General features: G+C 35.7%; 2 protein-coding genes across 2 annotated transcripts in view; one reads left to right on the forward strand and one right to left on the reverse strand.

Annotated features, from left to right (window-relative positions):
* adam10a (ADAM metallopeptidase domain 10a) overlaps positions 1–7004 on the forward strand; it is a 77573-nt gene extending 70569 nt beyond the window's left edge. Inside the window, exons 11-16 of the mRNA XM_067399528.1 lie at positions 256–406; positions 990–1173; positions 1461–1569; positions 1736–1956; positions 2112–2238; positions 4452–7004. Of these exons, the coding sequence (XP_067255629.1) occupies positions 256–406; positions 990–1173; positions 1461–1569; positions 1736–1956; positions 2112–2238; positions 4452–4555 (896 nt within the window). The 3' untranslated portion in view covers positions 4556–7004. The remainder of the gene's footprint in view (positions 1–255; positions 407–989; positions 1174–1460; positions 1570–1735; positions 1957–2111; positions 2239–4451) is intronic.
* A 1165-nt stretch (positions 7005–8169) lies between these two features.
* Positions 8170–22502, reverse strand: lipca (lipase, hepatic a). The gene is made up of 9 exons (XM_067399530.1): positions 22418–22502; positions 18891–19069; positions 18519–18698; positions 16005–16125; positions 15617–15856; positions 14307–14549; positions 10791–10905; positions 9853–10071; positions 8170–9378 (listed from the first exon to the last, which is right to left on the reverse strand). Exons 1-9 carry the CDS (start codon positions 22500–22502, stop codon positions 9255–9257), a joined length of 1506 nt encoding a protein of 501 aa, XP_067255631.1. The 3' UTR covers positions 8170–9254.
* Between the last annotated feature and the right edge of the window lie 61 nt (positions 22503–22563).

The raw sequence follows: 22563 nt of genomic DNA on the forward strand, positions 1-22563 counted from the left end.
AAAATGGTGCATGGTAGTGTTTAAGGCTCAGGGCTGGTAACCATGAGCCATGAGATATCACAGCGATAGACTCAAATGAGCCACTCAACCTGAGATTGCTCCAGTAGGATTGTCACTGTAATGAGCTCATGGTGCTGATCTGTAGCTACCTTACATCGAAGTCGCAAAAGTCATAATCATGCGGCAATGATAAAATAAATACTTATTTTTTCTGTCTCCCTTTTTGTCTCTCTTACTGTCTTTGTTCTTTTCCAGAATCTGGACAGCCCATCTGTGGTAATGGTATGGTTGAGGCTAATGAACAGTGTGACTGTGGCTATAGCGATCAATGCAAGGACAAATGCTGCTATGATGCCAATGCGAACGATGAGCTGAAGTGTAAACTAAAGCCAGGCTGTCGATGCAGGTGCGTAAGAAAACTATTAAAAATCATTAATTGAAATAAACCTGAAATGATCTAAAATATAAATATTAGATGAAAAATTTGTGATGTTGGCTTGGCAATTAACTGATATGAACAAGTTTAAGTACTATAATTACTAAAACTGAAATAAAAATTAAACTTAATATAAATATAACAATTGACAAAACAAAATTACTTAAACTTAACTAACTAAAAAAATAAGCTAAAATGAAAATAAAAAATACAAGCTAATTCATAATATAAGTACATACTATAATAGTACATAAATAATACTAAAATAACACTAGCTTTAACATCACAACATACAGTATGTTCATTAGAATCTTTTATCCTTAGATCAGTTTTTGCTTAACAGAAGTTCTTTAAGGTGTCATATAGACTAGTTTATCTGAAATGTCTTTTTTGCAACACCTTTACTATAACATCTGGTCTTGACTTGCATTACGTAACACCAGATGTTAAGGTTGCATTAACAATACTGTATCATTAGTAGTAAATTTTTTTATAAACACATTTTTCATTAAGTGGAATAAAGCATTCATTTCTCAAAACTTTTCTCTTGCAGTCCCAGTCAGGGTCCATGCTGCACACCAGAATGTACCTTTAAGGGCAGTGATGTGAAGTGTAGGGATGAATCTGAATGTGCTCTTGAGGGCAAGTGCAATGGAAACACCGCCCAGTGCCCCACCTCAACGCCCAAAGCAAACTTGACATCTTGCCACTCAAATACACAAGTCTGCATTAATGGGGTAAGTTCTGCTTCTGAATGATTTAACCCTTTTGGATGTTAATGTTTTGTTGTTTACAGCACTGACTGCTCTAAAATGCTCTAAAAAGACAAGAATTAAATGAAAACGGATTTTGGGTTAAAGAGTATTTTTATGTTGGCCCAAATGATATCCTTTGTTTCAGTGCTAATACACATGAAGACTTCAAAGCATTTAATATTTCTTTCAGTCTCTGTATATGTGCATTTGTGTGTGTAATATGTGTCTTTGTTTTAAGAACATTTTGTCTGAATTTCTTTATCTTTTAGGGTTGCTCTGGCTCAATCTGTCAGAAGTATAATCTAGAAGTTTGCACTTGTATCACTGAGGAGGGGAAAGATGAAACAGAGCTGTGTCATGTGTGCTGTATGGAGAAGGGTGAGAAACGCATGCCATCACTGACAGCTTTCTCACAAATGCAGTCCAGAACCAAACAAATATCCAGCACCTAACATAGCTTTTTTTTTTTACATTGTCATTAAAACATTTTTGAACAATTTCCTCCAAAAGTAATTGCACAGATTCTCTCTTTTTGTCTTTGTAGGTCATCCCAACACTTGCAGCAGCACTAGCTCAGATAGATGGGCTAAGTTCTTTGAAAGAAAGGTCATCACATTACAGCCTGGCTCTCCTTGTAATGACTTCAAAGGTTACTGTGATGTCTTTATGAGGTGTAGGCTAGTGGATGCTGATGGCCCTCTGGCAAGGCTTAAGAAGGCCATCTTTAACCCCGAACTTTACACAAGCATCGCACAGTGGATAGTGGCAAGTGTTTCAATTATGTAATCCGTAAATAGTACTTGTTCCCTTCATTTGTTTGTGGGTTTAATCACTATAAACGACGTGAGAAGTGATATTTTGCTGTCCAGTATTATTTGTCTCTTTCAGTGTTGATCTCATGTTGAATATTTGTGTTTCAGGAGCACTGGTGGGCGGTTCTCTTAATGGGCATTGCTCTCATCATGCTGATGGCTGGATTTATCAAGATCTGCAGTGTGCACACACCTAGCAGCAACCCTAAGTTACCCCCACCCAAACCACTGCCAGGTAATGTAACTTAAATGACCCCTTTCTAAATGACCACCATATACCCCAAATTTCCTCAGACTTTCCCCTACCAAACTACAACCAGGATGCCCACAAACTACAGCCATCCACCAATTCCCCTTTCATGCACATCGGTGGATGCAGTGGTCATAACTCTAAATCTATGTGTGGTCAGCCAGATCAAATACAGGTCAGGGTCAGAAGATCTTTCACAGACTGTTTCACTCTATTGTGCTTTTTCGGATATTACATTCATGTAGTATGCAGGAAGCTTCCAGAGCTGTAAGCAGTAGACCAATCACAACAGACTGGGCCATCTGAGCAATCAGAGCAGAGTAGGCTCTCAGAAAGGAGGCATTTAGAGAGACCCAATCCTTTATCAAACTGTTTCGACATTGTGAGAAAAGAGGTGATGTATACTATGAAAAATATTAAGTGTTTTTTGACCTTGGATGCATGTAAACCCATTGTAGGAGACCTCCAAAACAAAATTAGGAGCCTTTAAAATAGCATAGCAGCTGTTCATCTATATACTGCTGTACACCTACATGTTGACATAATTCACTTTTAGCAGATACATGCATTTAAAATTCAGTCTTTCTCTTCCAAGAATAAGAGTTTAGAACTGATTTTTCTCCTATTAAATGTTCCCTAGAATGAGAATGTTCCTTGCCTTATACCACCTGCAACCCACTTTTCAGTTAATAGCAGAGTGTCTCACCAGAAATGATTGAAATGACCTCTCTCTGACCCTCTACCAAATACTACAGCTGAACGCATAGACTTTCAAAGTATACTTCATTTCAAAGTATATTCCATTGCGTGAACACAGGTGCTCACCACATATATATATACTAGAAAGTTTCATCCTTGTTCAGTGTCTGTGCTATTTCTTCCATTCTTCCAGAAGTTATGACTTGGAGTTGTGGGTATCTCTTAATCCCCTCACACAAGCATTCGTCAACACTGCCGCCTGTTGTCATTGTCGTCTTCGGTTGTTTGATGTTGTTCTGTATCATCAGTTTCTTTTATCATGCTGTAATACAATGGACAAACTAGTCCAAAAAAAACAAGGCGCATAGCCACATACTATGCTGAAGTTAAAATTCATGTTATGCGTACTGTATGCATAAAACCCGAAGTATACTTTGAGCTTAAACCGGAGTTTTAATCCAGACTACAACCTTAAAAGATCACACAAACAAAACTCCCACATCCATTCTTTAATAGAAAAACTGCAGAATTATTGCAGAAGACTTGTGTATAAAGATCAGTATAAAAAGACAAATATTTTTACTCTACCCTAGCCAGAAAGACACATTTAAAGGGTTAGTTCACCCAAAAATGAAAATTCTTTCATTTATTACTTGCCCTCTTGCCGTTCCACACCCTTAAGACCTTCGTTAATCTTTGGTACACAAAGTAAGATATTTTAGTTGAAATCCAATGGCTCCGTGAGGCCTCCATAGCCAGCAATGACATTTCCTCTCTCAAGATCCATAAAGGTACTAAAAACATATTTAAATCAGTTCATGTGAGGCTCAATATTAATATTCTAAAGCGACGAGAATATTTTTGGTGTGGCAAAAAAAACAAAATAACGACTTATTTAGTGATGGGCGATTTCAAAACACTGCTTCAGGAAGCATTGGAGCATAATGAATCAGTGTATCGAATCTGCTGTTTGGAGCGCCAAAGTTACATGATTTCAGCCGGCAAACTTTGGCAGTTCGATACGCGATCTGAATCATGATTCGATACACTGATTCATTTGTGCTCCGATGCTTCATGAAGCAGTGTTTTGAAATCGGCCATCACTAAATAAGTCATTATTTTGTGTTTTTTGTCGCACCAAAAATATTCTCGTCGCTTTATAATATTAATATTGAACCACTGTACTCACATGAACTGATTTAAATATGTTTTTAGTACATTAATGGATCTTGAGAGAGGAAGTGTCATTGCTCCCTATGGAGGCCTCACTGAGCCATCGGATTTGAACTAAAATATCTTAATTTGTGTTCCAAAGATTAACGAAAGTCTTATGGGTGTAGAACGGCATGAGGGTGAGTAATAAATGTCAGAATTTTCATTTTTGGGTGAACCTTATTATAGTGATGGACTCTGGTAGACCAGGTCATGTCACCGGTGATTAAGAGTTCTTTAACCCCTGCAGGTTGGGTGATTAATCGTACCTTTCTGTTGTTCTCTAGGCACACTGAGGAGAAGTAGACCCCAGAATCAAGCTGCACAGACTCAGCCACAGCGCCAACGCCACCAGAGAGAGAACTACCAGATGGGCCAGATGCGACACTGAATAAGCCTTCTCATTGCCTTGGTTCTTCCTAGTGCCTACAGTGGGAAACACTTCACTCCAAAGAGTTACCTGAATCAATCAATGAGCCCCAACTACAAACTAAGAAACTAGCAAAAATAAAATGGACTTCAAAGGACTATGCTTAAGAAAACAACTGTTTTAAAGAGTAAGAAACCACTGCTCTGGGAGCCAGCAGAGCTTTTCTTGCGTAGCTCAGAGAAAAAATCAGAAGCTAGTGATGAGCAAGAGGACAGAATCAATGATTTTTTTTTTTTTTCTGCTTTTCATTTTCTTTACCAAGTTATTAAAACCATTGTTCTCTCCACTAAAGTTTTCTCCCCTTTTTTGCCTTTTTTATCTTTTTTTTTATCATTATTTTTTGGAATTGCCACCCTCCTGTGGAGATGAGCATGATGGGAAGTCACAGATTTTTCCGCCAATCATTGATGGCTGAGAGAGACTCCTAAAGAGACTCCTTTTCCAATGTATAATTAAGATGTTTTTAAAATGCAAGCAAAGGATTAAAAAGCTTTTATTTCCGAAGCTTTCTCATTGTTTCCTGCGTGCAATTGTACAGAAATCACAAAATACATTGGGTTTTTTTCAGTCGTGTCATTTTTATTCTGTTGGAGAGTGATGATTAAAGATGTTTAATTGACACTCAGGATTTAACAAGAAATAACAGCACATAGAGTTTCTATTGGTGGAATTTACCAGATTCACTTTGCTGTACGTGACGTATGCATTTTTGCAAAGAACTTTCACCTGCTTGAGTTGCTTTTTTCCTCCAGTTGATAACCACTAAAGAACTGCAGTTCTTCATTCCACATGGGTGAGGGAGTTAATGAGAGGGAGGATGTTCAAACAAAGATTGTAAGTGTCCTGATCTGCTGAGAGTCACTGTTATTTTATGTTCATCCAGTAACACGATGATCCTTCTGATACACAGTGAATGATATTGTACACAGAAGACAAGACAGACTCGAGAATATAAGCACAGCAACATCAGGAAAGATTTGTTTTTTTTAATACATACAATACAAGGTTTTTCTTTTGCAATAAGATGTAGGAAACATGAAAGTGTGAACACATGAGTAAATCTCAGTGGTGTGCATTAGTGAAAGGATGAGATAGAGATGATAGAAGCAAGCTGTGGAGCTGGAGAGGGTTTTTACACACCAATCAATATTTATACAAAGAAACTTTTATCAGTTTTCAGTCATTAGCTGAAAAAGAAAAGATCCAGACTAGCAGCCTATTTAATCAATATATATGCCTTGTGTTGCCTATATAGTGTATCTAAACCAGCCCCTGCTAATCATTTTCAACACAATAACACCACTGACACTGCAGTCCAACATCTTTTTTTCTGTTTTGTTTGTTCTCTCTAAATGTGCTTTTGATTTTCTTTTGTGTGCAACTCTTGCAAAGACAGAGGGTTACAAACAAATCATGCGTTACAAATGTCTTTCTCAAAAGTTTTTTGTGTGTGTGTATATCAGTTCGGTTTCAGTTTGTTGAATGGGATCCTATTTGTGTGACTGAGAGTCCAATGTTTCTAAAGTCTGTCTTCTCAAATAACCTTGCATCCTTTAAGGGCATGCATTTAAAATATGGATGATTTGCTTGTTTCTTGGAGATGAGCATTCCCGGCTATCAGTCCTCCTTTAGATCTAAATCATCATCTTGTTTCTGTATGTCCCTTTAAATGTTAATGGGAATGGGGTTTTTAGTGAGCTTGACTTAACTGCTCTGACTGCAATTGGTTTCAAAGTAATTAATACATTTCTGTGTTGTTCTGTGGCAAATGGGTTTGGTTGAATTTAAAAGGGGATTTGGCCTAGATTTTTTTTTTTTTTTTTTTTTTTTTATATATATAATTTTTTGCTTGTCTTGCTTTAAGTTTATAAATAATGTGCACTGATATGTAAGCATGGTGTGTGGACAGAATATGGAAGAACAAGGTGGAGAAAATGTCTAATACTACTGTTTCATTTTAATGTCCGCTGTGTTTTATACAGTTTCTTTTCTTTTTTTGCTTTATTTGTAGTTTGTTTTTTGTTTTTTTTCTCTTCTCTTTGCGCTCACTTTTGAAAATTTTTACTAAGTACTTTGCAAAAAGTATTGTGCAACAAAATGTAATTTTTAAAGTACTTGAAATGCATTAATAAAATAGTCTTGATCAGAAGCTTCTTTCACTATCTGGTAATGGTTTTTAAATGTTGTGTATAAAAATATATTTCAAAAGAACAGCTGATGAAGTCTTCAAGCCATTACAGTCGCGCATCGTCCATTCATGGTAAATTTGAATTGAGTCGCACCTTTCGCAAATTATTTTCTCATAAACTAAAAGTTTTGTTAACTACCCACACTTTTGCTGCTCAACTCATACAATAAAAAATAAATAATCACTTGATCTCAAGTTCAGTTGCAATTTTACAGAGGGGGTATATCTTGTCTACTTTTTACTTAATCCAAGGATGGAATAGACTAATATGAACTAATATGGCTAAAAATATTTAAAATATCTATATCGTAATGCCATAGAAATGACTTGAAAGTGGTCCACTCATTATTCTTCCCCAGTTAGGATTTGAACCAGGCTACTTTTCACTCTAAATAAACAGCTGTCCTGTGGTCATGTTTCATCTCGTACCAAAATAAATAAACGTGCATGATGCACCTGATGTAACTTCCCTATTTTTTATGTGTTGTCATATTCAGACAATTGAAAACTCATTGAGCACAAGCACACACCACATACAGTACTTAAACATTTTATTACAGGCTGTTTACACTGAAGATATCTACCGCACACAAATGCACAGATGATGTTTAAGAATGAAGTTGCCGCAGAAACTCAAGGCCTTCATATATCCTTAAAGGAATCCTGACTTTTATAAATTATATGAAATGGGGCAATGTTCACTCTCGTGTGGGAAGACTGATAAGAGTCAGTCAGAAATGTATATCCAATCCTATAATGCCACCAAGCCAAGGAGCCGCCTGATTCAAATAGTTGGGAAATTAAATAAAAAAAGACAGAGACATCAGCTCTTAACCATGTTCAAGTGCTATATCGGGTACCAAGTAAGTTGTTACACTTCTGCAGTTGTTGCTATTACTCATGGGTCAAATTCAGGGTTGCCAGGTCTGGACAACAAAACCTGCCCAACTGCTAATCAAAATAAATGTTCATCTTTGTTCATCTTCGGAACACAAATTATTTTTTTATGAAGTCTGAGAGTCTCTCAATAACAAAATAACAACTTTATGGCAATATCTAGTGATGGGCGATTTCAAAACACTGCTTCATCATGAAGCTTTACAAATCTTTTGTTTCGAATCAGTGGTTCAGAGCACTAAAGTCATGTGATTTCAGTAAACGAGGCTTCATTAAGGCCAATTCACACCGCACCGACAAACGCCAACAAACAAGTTGGCCGTTGGATTTAGAATTCTATGAGAAAAAACTGTCATGTTCACACCGCCCCAACAAACACCGACCAACGACTGACGTCTGACTGGGAAAATTCCACAACTACATGTAACCATGTTAACAATATTGTCAGGCAAGTTTATTATATAATAATATAGTATCATATATATTTTCATTGTATTAAAGTATTGAGGCAAAACAAAAATATCTGAAATCCGAAGCGCTGTAGCCATTGATCTGATCGTAACCTATTGGTTGGTATACAGCGGTTTTTAAACCGGTGTATAAACGACGACTTGCCTCATCGTCATGGCAACGGTTCGTAGCCAGGTCAGATTACATCAGTGTTACACTGTTCACACCGTGCAGACATTCCACGACCCGACAAACGCCGATTAAACATGTTCAGTCGGGTGAAAACCGACTCCAACCAACGCCAACAGGGGTATCACACCGATCCAACAATCTCCAACAGACGAGTTTGTTGGCGTTTGTTGGCTGTTGTCGGTGCGGTGTGAATTGGCCTTTACCTGATTAGTGTTTCGAAAATTTGAATGGTTCACCACTGGGGGGCGTGACTTTGGCGGTTTACACGCTTCGAACCACTGATTTGAAACAAAAGATTCGTAAAGCTTCATAAAGCAGTGTTTTGAAATCGTCCATCACTAGATATCATTATTTTGTTTGTTTGTTTGTTTTGGCGCACAAAAAGTATTCTTGTCGCTTCATAACATTTAGATTAAACCACTGTAGTCACATGAACTGTTTTAAATATGTTTTTAGTAGCTTTCTGGGCATTGAAAGTGTTAATTGTCTTGCTGGCAATGCAGGCCTCACTGAGCCATCAGATTTTATGAAAAATCGTAATTTGTGTTCCGAATATGAACGAAGGTCTTGGAACGACATGAGGGTGAGTAATTAATGACAGAAATTTAATTTATGGGTGAACTAGCCTTTTAAAATAATCCGAACGAAGCAAAATATCAACAGCAAAATAGAGAGAGCGCGGGTGCTTTTCCAGCCTCTGTTTGTTGACATTTGAGGGCAGGATTTTGGATGAGAGCAAGAGGGTGTGTGATAGCATTCAGGTTAGCGTGAGAGAGATGAAAATATCTGATACACGCTTATCCATCAAACATCCTTATACATTTTGCCATTAATTTCTCTTAAAAAATACAAGTTAAAACATGAAGAATATATTACAGGAAATCCATAAGTCCGGATGTGCACACACGATTGCATGTGTGAGGTGAGTTTGCTTTAGCCGTGCTTCATCATTCTCCGCTGCTGCGGCTTCTCGTGTTTCTTTTCACAGCGCACGAACACCTTCTCCTGCGACGGCCCAATATACATGCCGTCATCCGTCTGTGCGCAAAACGTAGTTCTGAAGAGAAAAGGACTGTTATGAGCTCCAGTCCTGGTATGCTTTGCTGTTTTGCCTTATTAAAAGCTCTATCCGAACACTAGAGGTCGCTAGAACAACTAAACATGAAAATGTTTTCAAAAACAGAACCTTTTTGGTGTGTGTTTTAAAAATTAATTCATTGTTTTTTTCAGTATTTCTCTAGCTACTTCAGTGTCAGACACCAAGCTAAGATACTGTCTTATCTGCACACATATATTATGCCTCTGGTGTATTGCGTAACTTTTTCCTTTTTTTATCTGTTTATTCTGTCCGTTTGTATAACACTGGGGCATTAAAAATGTTAGATCATTAAATGCTGAATCCAAGCTTTTAATCGCTATAGTCAGAATATGTGACCGCACAATTAATTTCTTATCAATCTAACAGTGATCTGCTTTTAACAATCCCACCGTCTGTGTTGGCTAAATGTTACCTGTCTCCTCTCACACTTACTTCCTCTGGGTCTCTCCAGATTTCACTGTAATCTTCCCTACAGTGAGCTGCGGTCCTCTGCTACTTTTGCCCCAAGGTATCATGGTCTTAACCGTGCTCCACATGTTTGCCCACATAGGGCTTCCCTCCCAAGTAAAGCGCATTATCATCAGGTCACCTATATCAGTATCCAGAGTGATGAGGAACGTAAAGGTCTTGTTACCTGAAATCTCCTCAACTCTGAAAAAGATGGAAGAAGAATTAAGGAGAGTTTCATTCAGTTTTTGGATTCCTATAATAAACAAGCACAGTTTGCTGAATGTATATTAGCCGGCATGAGAGCGACTGTGCGCATGCTTTTGTTTGAAATGCTATTTTAGTCCATTGCATTTCTGTTCTCCGTTTCATGTTCCCAGCACACATGTATTCATTCATTCATGCGAACTGATGAGTGCTCTCTGTGTGCTATGAACACTAAATTGAGCAGTTCCCCGTGAAGCAGAGCATGTTACTTTGAGCTTTTAGAGCCCAGAATATGAAACATTAATAATATTCTTCATCCCAGATGTTACCATGCTATCTTTCATTAGGGGATCTGTAGCTTACTGGGAAACCGAGAGCTTCTGCTACTGTCACATTAATTTGAACTATTACTTATGAAACAATAGTTACAAACTGTACTTGTGAAATTATTTATATCATTTATTTATCCATATATTCTTGTATTTATCACACCACCAAAGGGATACTTTTTTCATAAAGGCTATATTTTGCTTATAGCAAATGGTGGTTAACAGCAAAAAGTGTTTTTATGTGGTCGAAACCTCAAATGCATCCATATGGTGAGAAAGTCAATACAAAGCTCATTAAGCTGATGCTCACTGACATTTCACTGAGATGATGTTATTTTAACATTCAACTGTTCTAAGTGTTCATATCAATGTAAATTGCATACTTACAGTGTTATGGGTAAATTTTCACTTTCTCCCAGTGTCCCGGTTAGAGAGACTGTGAGAGTGGGGTCAATCTTATCAGTTTGGTTGATGAACTGGATCCTGAACTGATAGTGGAACACTGATGGTGAAGGAAAGTGATGGTAGATTAGCACTGATCATATTTTACCAAACAGTTAAACACAATTAATTACAAGCATTAATTGTTTGAAAATCCTATTCTCAATCAGTAACTTTGTCTTGTTTCTTGTTTTTCAGTAAATGTCTAAACATCCTTAAAGGGTCAGTTCACCCAAAAAATGAAAATTTCTGTCATTAATTACTCACCCTCATGTCGTTCCAAACCTCTGTTCATCTTCGGAACACAAATTAAGATATTTTTTGATGAAATCCGAGAGGTATCTGATCCACACATAGGCAGCAACATCATTGCACCTTTTGACGTCCAGAAAGGTTGTTGAAAACATTGTTAAAATAGTCAACGTGACTGCAATGGTTCAACCTTAAAGGGAGGGTGTAATGCTATTTCATGCATTCTGACTTATTTACATTCATTATTATTGCATTCTCATGCTAAACATGACCAAAGTTTCAAAACACGAGTTGACGTATTAAGGTGGGTTTCTGTGCCAAATACACTACTTCCAGTTCGGACCGGGGCTACGTCCGAAAACTGGAAAATGCTGCCTTCGGAGGACACATTTTAAAGGTTGGAAGGCATCAAGGCACGTCCTGAGATACCTTCATCTGATCGATTTTTGAAGGCAGCATATATGTATCCTTAGCTGCCTTTGATATCCCTCAATCCTGTGCTTTCCATTCCGTGACAGTTGAGCTAAAAAAATAAAGATGGTGTCCGAAGAATGTAACAGGGCTACATTATTTGGAAATGCCAAATCCTCTTAATGTTGCCACTATTTGATGCTTTTGACAATATGTCTAGCTCTCGTCGATACATGATCACCGTCTGTCGATGCAACCCGGGTTATCGCAGAGGCCCTCCGACGCCGCTACGCCACTGCTTGTGTTATTCAATAGTCTTTGACTCAGTGCAGGCTTTACATCCGAACGCCAACTCAGTATTGGTCGAAGCTGAACACGTGAGCAGCACGACGCACGCATGTGATGCTGACACAGGATCCGGCCAATAATGAGCTGGCATTCAGATGTACACTGTAAAAAATGACCGTGATTTTAACAGTAAAAGACTGTAAAAATGCTGCGGTGAAAAACTGTTGATTGGTTTACAGAAAGTTTCCGTACTATATACGGTGAATAACTGTAATAGATCTAATGGTACATTTAATGTAATTTTACGGTAAAATACTGTTAAATTCACAGTTTTTGGAAGTGAAAATAACAATTCATTGTAAAATTTACAGTGAAAAAACGTATATTGACATTCCCACAATTCCCTGCGTGATACTTCACATTTGATATATTTTCGTTGAAATAACTCTGTTTCTTCTTAGTTTTTCTCATTTTTTTCTAATCAGTTATGTACATTAGGGTTTTATGTTACATCTAATGTTATTAAATTAATGTTTATTGCATTTTTAAAATTTCATGCATGTTACCATGATGGTGTTTAGTGTGTGTGTGAATGACACTGTGTGCACCTTCTATATATTAGTATTGTCCTTCTCAGCTTGTGGAAAAGCTTGTGATGAACTTTGCTTCATCATGTGACTCTTATCACCACTGTGTTTGGTGACTGTCAGTGTATTATAAAGGTACAAAACAGATATTAGTACTTCATTAGGTTGGTAAATTAACATTATATCAGTTAATGAAATACTTTATTTTACCGTAAATTTAACAGATTTAAAATGTAAAATTCACATGTAACTCCGTAAGTATGTTTACAGTTTGATGTCATTTTTATAGTATTGTTCTGGTAACCACAGCTGCCGGTATTTTTCCGTAGAAACAACGGGATTTTTTTTACAGTGTAAACAAGGAAGCCTTGTTCACTATGAATGACAACGGTTCAAATTGTTGAATAAAGTTAGTTTTGTTTTGTTTTTGCACACAAAAAGTATTCTTGTCGCTCCATAACATTAAGGTTGAACCACTGTAGTCACATGGACTTTTTTTTTGTTTGCCTTTATTATGACAGGACAGTGATTAGACAGTGATTTTTAACTACCTTTCTGGATGTCAAAAGGTGCAATGATGTTGTTGCCTATGTGTGGATCAGATACCCTGATTTGATTTCATCAAAAATATCTTAACTTGTGTTACAAAGATGAATGAAGGTCTTACGGGTTTGGAACGACATGAGTAATAAACTAGAATAAAAAGTTTGAAGACAAACTTTAATTTGGCTTGAAAAAGCCTAGCTAGAAAGTTTGAACAAGTTTTAAAAGTTTGAAGTTTGAAAGTTTTCAGTTTGAAAGTTTTAGTTTAGTAGTTTTGATAGAGTCTCAAGGCTAGGGTACTCAAGGTGGTTGCTAGGGTGTTGCTATACGGTTGCTAGGGTACACAGGGTCGTTGCTAGGGTGTTGCTATGCGGTTGCTAGGGAACTTGGGGTGGTTGCTAAGGTGTTGCTATGCGGTTGCTAGGGTACTCTGGGTGGTTGATAAGGTGTTGCTATGCAGTTGCTAGGGTACACAGGGTCGTTGCTAGGGTGTTGCTATGCGGTTGCTAGGGAACTTGGGTGGTTGCTAAGGTGTTGTTATGCGGTTGCTATGGTACTCTGGGTGGTTTATAAGGTGTTGCTATGCAGTTGCTAGGGTACTCAAGGTGGTTTCTAGGGTGTTGCTATGTGGTTGCTAGGGTATTCTGAGTGGTTGCTAAGGTGTTGCTATGCAGTTGCTAAGTTGTTTTGGGTGGTTGCTATGAGATAGATCATATTAGATATAGATAGATAGATAGATAGATAGATAGATAGATAGATAGATAGATAGATAGATAGATAGATAGATAGATAGATAGATAGATAGATAGACAGATAGATAGATAGATAGACAGATAGATAGATAGATAGATAGATAGATAGATAGATAGACAAACAGACAGACAGATGATAGATGATAGATAGATAGATGCAACAATGGATTTTAATGGAGTCTAATGGGCTTCCGTAGTTTAAATTTGAATTTTGACAGTTGGAATTTGAAAGTCTTGGCTCATTTGAACATTCCGTCAATGAAAGTCAATGGGATTTTTCCGAGATTTAATAGTCATTTTTAGGAAAACCATAAGTCGGATCAGTTAGAAAAGAATAGTCTGAAGGTCTGACCCGAGTTTGGAGTATGTAGAGTTAAAGCTCTAGGAGGAGTTAGAGTTGGAAATTTTAGTCTCACAAGAAAATAGCATAACAGTAAGTTGGCTTTTTCAAGCCAACTTAATGACAGAATTTTCATTTTTGGGTGAACTAACCCTTTTAAGCAAGAACAATTTAGCTTAGAAGAAAAATTGCATAAGATATTAATACTTATTTTTGTACAACAGTTACAGTACATAACAGTAAGAAGTGACTGTTTTACACTTTTTGTTGAATGTCATAGCTCACTCACATTTGTATGGCATGTGTGAACGGGTTTTGAGGAACAATCTCTTGCTTGTTCCAGTGCGGACTTTCTTGATGTCATAACCCAAAGTGTTACAACGGTTCTTTCGGCAGTCCAGACAGTAGCCCTTATCGAAGGCTGTGTTGTCGCTGCACTTGTAGGCCATAATCTGCTTGTCTTTGTTCAACAGGGAGTCAATGAAGAGATGCACAGCACGCTCATGGGCACACTTCACAGTCTGCTCAAATCCTGAAGTAAGATGGACACAACATGAGACTTTTGCGCTAAATAACAAGCAGTTAATCATAGATTCACTCAGCTGTTTAGTTTCTCATTCTCACTTTTTTATGTGGTCTGCTGTGTCCAGTTTTAATTCAGTGCTTTGTAGTGAATTAGCAGCGATGCAAATACTCGGGTGCATTGTGATGCTAGAAACTACAATTCAAAAGTTTAGAGATTTTTTTTTTTTTTTTTAAATTAATATTAGAAATTTTATTAAGCAAGGATACATTCAATTGATAAAAAAAATGGCTGTAAAGACATTTATAATGTTCTGTTCATCAAAGAATCCACAAAATATTAAGCAGCACAACTGTTTTCATCATTGATAATAATAAGAAATGTTACTTGAGCACCAAATCAGCATATCAGAATGATTTCTGAAGGATCATGTGACACTGAAAACTGGAGTAATGATCATCACAGGAATAAATTACCGTTTAAAACAGTAAATTTGAATGTAATATGTTCACAATATTGCTGTTTTTACTGTATTTTTGATCAAATAAATGCAGGCTGGGTTAGCATAAGAGAATTACTTTATAAAACATTTTAAAAATATCTTTGATCCCAGATTGAAAGGAAGTGTGTAATGTCTAACTGTCTGTCTCCAGTAATTTTTACAGTTACAGTTGTCACCCATGTCCTTTAGTGCAGTGTGTCTGTCAGAGTCATGGACTCATCAGTATGTAGTTGCTAAAATTAAGGATTTTAGGCCTGTCTTTCTGTTTCAGTTTTTCCCATAGGGATATTTAATTGCCTGGAGGCATATCTCAGTAGGAGAGCAGAAACGAAAAGGGATTTGGAATAATTAAGTTGTGAGGATGACAGCAGCTTTTATCTGTCTATGCCTTTCATCTGGAAAGCTGTCTTTAGTAGTTAGCCATTCTCACAGTGTCATTAATGGGATGTTTTGAATGTATCTCATCCTAATCTTACATTTATGGTATTCATTTGAGGATGAACCTGCCCCTTTCCTCTCTCTTATCCATCCATCCAGCCAGCCATTCATCCATCTATTCATCCAAGCAGCTCACCCATAATCCCGTACTGGGCTAAATGTGAATAAATGTTTTGCACGTGCAGCTGGCACCCTGGTTGAAATGATCCTCCATTGGGGTAGAAGTCAAAGTGGGCAACAGGCTGTTTGATGCCCACACTGAGTCCCATGCGCTGTTGAGTAAATGTATGGATGGCATCCACAAACCTAGCATCCTCAGGTGAGAGTCTGTCAGTATGAGACATTCCCTCAAACAATGGACCTGCAGGATCCAAACCTATACACAAACAAAACAAACTTTAAATATTTTATTAGAATTTAATGCAAGGTTTTGCCATGCTCAAAGTGTTTGCTGAGAATTGCCTTTTTTGTTTTTATTTATAACACCATTTATTGGACTGTTTAGACTGACAAGAATATCTCACCAGTTATTCTTCCCAAGGTTTTCCCAGACACAGCTAGGTTACTCCCAGCAAATCCAGATATATGAGCACCAAGGCTATAGCCAATCAAATGCACTTTTCCCAAAGGAAATTGTTTGAAATCCTGTTATAGATACTCACAGATTAGTGTCAAGTAGAAAATTTTGTTTTCATACATTTTTGCAGTTGGTAAATGAAGCAGTGTGTGTACACTATTGTTCAAGTTTAGGGTCAGGGTCAGGTTCAAATTTTTATTTATTTTTTTGTAAGAAATTGATTATTTTATTCAGCAAGGATGCATTAGATACAAATAAAATAAAAAATAATTAAAGGTTCCAAAAGGAAGTTTTGTACGGAAGAGGATTAGAGCCAAGCAATAATAAAAAAATAAAACCATCTCGAGATTAAAGTTGTTAAATTTCGAGAAAAAACTCGTTCAATTTCGAGGAAAAACGTCTAGATAAAATGTTGAGAATAAACTCATTAAATTACGAGAAAAAACTCGTTAAATTTCAAGTAAAAAGTCGAGATAAAATGTTGAGAATAAACTCGTTAAATTACGAGAATAAACTCGTTAAATTACGAGAACAAATTCGTTAAATTATGAGAAAAATGTCGTTAAATTATGAGAAAAAAGTCGAGATAAAATGTTGAGAATAAACTCATTAAATTACGAGAAAAAACTCGTTAAATTTCAAGTAAAAAGTCAAGATAAAATGTTGAGAATAAACTTGTTAAATTACGAGAATAAACTCGCTAAATTACGAGAAAAAAGTCATTAAATTACGAGAACAAATTCGTTAAATCATGAGAAAAATTTCATTAAATTATGAGAAAAAAGTCGAGATAAAATGTTGAGAATAAACTCATTAAATTAGGAGAAAAAAATAATTAAATTTCGAGAAAAAAGTCGGGATAAAATGTTGAGAATAAACTCGTTAAATTACAAGAACAAATTTGTTAAATTATGAGAAAAATGTCGTTAAATTATGAGAAAAAAGTCTAGATAAAATGTTGAAAATAAACGTATTAAATTACGAGAAAAAACTCGTTAAATTTCGAGAAAAAAGTCGAGATAAAATGTTGAGAATAAAGTCATTAAATTACGAGAAAAAACTCGTTAAATTATGAGAAAAAAGTCAAGATAAAATGTTGAGAATAAAGTCATTAAATTACGAGAAAAAAACTTGTTAAATTTCAAGAAAAAAGTCGCTATAAAATGTTGAGAGTAAAGTCATTAAATTACGAGAAAAAAATTGTTAAATTTCGAGAAAAAAGTTGATGTAAAATGTTGAGAAAAAAGTTGTTAAATTACAAGAACAAATTCGTTAAATTATGAGAAACAAGTTGATGAATTACGAGAACAAATTTGTTAAATTATGAGAAAAAACTTGTTAAATTTCAAGAAAAAAGTCGAGATAAAATGTTGAGAATAAACTCGTTAAATTACAAGAAAAAACTCGTTAAATTTCGAGAAAAAAGTCGGGATAAAATGTTGAGAATAAAGTCATTAAATTACGAGAAAAAACTCGTTAAACAACTCGTTAAACAAATTATTTTCATCCTACGAAGAGAAACAATGTGAAGTTGACTGTTTAGTCACTGGTTTGATTTACTGACAATAAACAATTTTGAGACAAAGAACATCTGCTGTACATGAATCATTAAGTCACTGGTGATTTTGGTTATGCATGTACACATAATCCATACACAGTAAAAACTTTTTTTTCTCACATAAGTGTGTTGAAAAGCTTTTTTACTCACATAAGTTGCTGTTCCTGTCGGATCCAATATAGCCTAGTAGGCACAGCATCGTTTTTTCACTTCAGGCTCTTTGCAAATCCAATGCAGATGTGTTTTTTCACAACCTGGCACTGCACAATATTTTGTACTTTTCAAAGGCAAGTTTATCACTTAGTTGCCTGATCCAGTGTTAGCGGCACGCCTGTTATTTACCTACTACTTGTCATGCATGAATCAGTGGGTGGGGCTACAGTGGTAACAATGTAGAAGTAGGTGTCGATCTCTTCATCTGCAGAGGTGGTCTTTCACCTATCTATGATTTAATTTCAATAAAGGCTGTTTTTGGACTAACAAGGAAGCTCTCAGTTCTGAAACACAGTATATTCTTGTAGTATGATGACCTATTATATGTCAAAAGCTCAAGGAAAATTTGATTTCTCAATTCATGACCCTTTTAAATTGAGATCATATTTCACAGTATAACTGTTTTTACTGTATTTTTGATTAGATAAATTCAGCCTTGGTGAACATAAGAGACTTAATTCAAAAACATTAAAAAACCTCATCGACCCCAAACTTTTGAACGATAGTGCATATACGCTTCTGCAAAATTATCCTACTGAAAGTCCTTCAGTGTTAAATGAACACTGTTAGTGTTAAATGAACATTGCCAGTGTTTATATAATCCACACCTGATTATATAAACACCGGGTGACTCTGGAAGTGTTAATTTAACACTGGATCTTTTGCTGTAAGGACAGCTGTAAGACTTACCTCTAGCCACCTCAGCAGATGGGCAATGTCCTGTCCCACTATGCGTGTGTTCTGAGCTGCTATAGGATAGTGCTGGTGTGCCAGAGTCAGCCAATCTGCAATCACCACATTGATGCTTCCCTCTGAGCTCTTTAGTGCTAATGCCAACCTGGAAATCCAGTTCTCCATCATTCCGTCCACCTACAGCACAGGGAGGAGGATTTTTTTTTAAAGAACTGCTGCTCTCCAGTTTTGTTTGTAAGTCAATTTCACCTTTATCAGATGTGAAATTACTTTGCTTAGCTGTTTGCAATGAATGCCAAGGTCTTTGTGACCTTTTGTACTCTTTAACTATTGATCTGTTTTTCTATTAAATCAATGAACTCAACATACCGACCAGCCATGAATGATGATGGCCAGAGGATGGCTGCTATTGAAACCACAAGCATCCAGTGTGTGAGGCTGGAAGAGCTCAACTGTGCACATATCCTCTATGTATTCCCCATCAGTGTAGAGCCTGAAGACTGATTTAGGTTCATAGGACATCTTCATCCCCTTTCTAGGCTCAGTGTCTGTTAGAATGGTCATAAACAAATTGAAAGTCTCAGTTCATCACTGTTGTTGTAAACTGATAAAACTTACATCATTGTAGGTTGAACAAGTCCTGGAATGTTTATATTAACAGCAAAACAATAATCTTGAATTAAAATGTTACAAGTGAAAATGAGAGAGAAGCATGTTTATATCCCATAGTTCAGGGAACTTTGAGCTCATGTCAAGGCAAATAAAATGTGTTTACCCACAACTCTTGCTGATTAAATGAACATGTTGGATATCACACGTTGAATTCCTCGTATGCATAAAACTTTTAAGTTCCATCACCACATCAACATATGTAACATGTAATGGTTCACGAAACTGACTATTAACCATGAGTTTACCCCATCTTTGATGCATGCTCTGTAAAAAATCACTACATGGCTTAGATTCCCACTATTTGACCCACTGTTTTGATCTTTTTCCTATGCAAACATTTAGTTCTCTGATTGTCTCTGCATTCATTGACTGAGGAATTGATCTCTCTGCCAGGTTAGCAATTAGTTGTAAACATTTTATGAAAGGCCAGAACATCCACTATATACACAGCAAAATCTCCAGAGTTAAATCAACTCTGTACAGAGTACATATGGTCCCTCTCTAAATAGTGTTAAAATAACACTGAAGCAGAGTTAAAGTTAATGAGATAATTAAGCGATTAATTAAGTGATGATTGTGCATTAGTGATGAACACCTGCTGTTAACAAGCAGAATCACTGAAGAAAAGAGAAACACAAGAACTATAACATGTGACTTCAGTCACAGCCTTATTAATAGCTTAATTATCTAACTTTAACTCTGCTTCAGGCTACATTTATTTAATTAAAAATACAGTAAAAAAAAATATATATATATTATTACAATTTAAAATAACTGTGTACTATTTAAATATATTTGACAAAGTAATTTATTCCTGTGATGCAAAGCTGAATTTTCAGCATCGTTACTCCAGTCTTCAGTGTCACATGATCCTTCAGAAATCATTCTGATATGATGATTTGCTGCTCAATAAACATTTATGATTATTTTCAATGTTGAAAACAGTTGTGTCAGTTGAAATACAAAGCTTCTGTAGCATTATACACTACCGTTATACACTACCGTTCAAAAGTTTGGGGTCAGTGAGAATTTTTATTTTTATTTTTTTGAAAAGAAATTAAAGAAATGAATACTTTTATTCAGCAAGGATGCATTAAATCAATCAAAAGTGGCAGTAAAGACATTTATAATGTTACAAAAGATTAGATTTCAGATAAACACTGTTCTTTTGAACTTTCTATTCATCAAATAATCCTGAAAAAAAATATTGTACACAAATATTTTGTACAGTTGTACACATTAAATGTTTCTTGAGCATCAAATCAGCATATTAGAATGATTTCTGAAGGATCATGTGACACTGAAGACTGGAGTAATGATGCTGAAAATTCAGCTTTGACATCACAGGAATAAATTACTTTGTCAAATATATTCAAATAGAAAACAGTTATTTTAAATTGTAATAATATTTCACAATATTACTGTTTTTACTGTATTTTTAATTAAATAAATGTAGCCTTGGTGAGCAGATGAAACTTCTTTTAAAAACATAAAAAATCTTAGTGGTTCCAAACTTTTGGACTGTACTGTATATATATACATACACACACTTTTTATGTGAGATTGTATAATGCTTAAAATTAAGTTTAATTTTCAGTGATGCAGTTTTTGCATGTGAAAACTATGTTCAGCAAGGCCAACATGCCAACATGCAAATGTCAGGGTATTTATTTCTTTTCAGTATTGAGCCTTTTTGTCTTTGATTTCCGAAAACACAATCTATCTAAATTTTTATAGATTTATACTACTTTTATCTCTTACACCATTGGGGATTAAATCAGACACAATACAATTAATGCTGACTATCACTATAAATGGTAACACTTTACAATAAGTTTCATTAGTTAAACATTAGTTAATGTATTAACTAACATGAACTAACCATGAGCAAATCATTTGTTACTGTATTTACTAATCTTCGTTAATGTTAGTTAATGAAAATATAGTTGTTCATTGTTTGTTCATGTTAGTTCACAGTGCATTACCTAATGTTAACAAGATTTTAATTATGTTTTAGTAAACGTTGAAATCAACATTAATAAAGATTAATAAGTATAAAAGCAGTTCATTATTAGTTGATGTTAACTAATGAACCTTATTGTAAAGTGTTACCCTATAAATCCAGTCCCCCTTGACACAACTTTTTTTAAACAATAGCCAGTGCTTGAAGTGGAAAATTGTTTTTTCCTATCATCTCTTGGAATATCTGGAATGTCTAATAATCATTATTAGCATAGCACATTTTACACATGGGGAAATTGCTTAGTTAATAAATCAAGAAGGTCCAGACTTTAAAGCTCTTGATTCCACTACTTTAATTTTTTAACTATAGCATTTGTTACGATAGGGATATACTCACAGGTAAGACCATTAATGGCTCCTCATTAGGCTAATATTAACTTTTAATTTTTTTTTATCTATAGCATTTATGAAAAACAGCAACCTACATATTTAGAAACTATACAACATGCCACAGTTGTAATATAAATCTTTAGTGAAAAATAATTTCCCTTAACAGATTATCTATTATAAATTCTACAACAAGATACAATTACCACAATAAATACAATAGAATGTGATTAATATTTGCATAGTGGTCATGAGTAGTATAGTGAACACAATTTAAAAAGTTTTCTAAATTATGTGGGTGCAGGATGTTTTCCCCTATTTTCCCCTTTTTGGTATATGTGGCTGTTTTAGATCATGTTTGACATACTCCATAGTCTTTTAAAGTGGTACATTCTCAATAGAATTCAAGAGGGTTGCACATATTATCATCAGTATTGTGATAGGAACGGTGTTGTGCCAAATTATTACCCCTCTCATTGAAGCCACTACCTGATTGCCTAATCCTAACCCCACCCATAATCCTAACCTCCCTCCACACACACACCTACTCCTAAACCTACCAATACTAGAGGGGTAATAATCTGGCAGGGGGTCGAAATTCAGGCACAACACCAGTGCACAAGAAAAAGTGAGGGTACGCTATACAGATCAAAATATAGTACTGCGTATCGGCCCATGTGCGTATCTGCGTATGTGTGTGACTTTCCTCTGCAGAACACAAAATATATTTTGAGGAAAATTTCAACTCTTTTTTTGCCCATGCAATCCAGATGAATGTGGTCCAAAACATCTTTTGGAATGACAAAAATCATTGTATGGAAAACATTTCCTGAATTTTCATTTGTGGGAGAACTATAAGCATAATTCACCCTCACCTGCTCTGTTACCCCGAAATTTCCTTCCATCAGTCAGTTGTGAGGTGATCAGGCAGAAGGACACAATTTTAACAAGAGTCTTCATGTTTAGGCCACTTCAGGAGCACAGAAAGATAATCCAAATATCTCCTCCCTTTCTTTTCCTC

Source organism: Chanodichthys erythropterus, chromosome 11 (genome assembly GCF_024489055.1).
Source record: "Chanodichthys erythropterus isolate Z2021 chromosome 11, ASM2448905v1, whole genome shotgun sequence".
NCBI lineage: Eukaryota > Metazoa > Chordata > Actinopteri > Cypriniformes > Xenocyprididae > Chanodichthys > Chanodichthys erythropterus.

What these genes read in the sequence shown, in the direction of transcription:
- lipca (XM_067399530.1), bottom strand. Translation starts at nt 22,502, where the DNA reads ATGAAGACTCTTGTTAAAATTGTGTCCTTCTGCCTGATCACCTCACAA. An exon ending in TCATCATTCATGGCTGGTCG is followed by an intron (nt 18,699 to 18,890) that starts GTATGTTGAGTT and finishes CCTGTGCTGTAG; the next exon opens with GTGGACGGAATGATGGAGAA. An exon ending in ATCTGCTGAGGTGGCTAGAG is followed by an intron (nt 16,126 to 18,518) that starts GTAAGTCTTACA and finishes TATCTATAACAG; the next exon opens with GATTTCAAACAATTTCCTTT.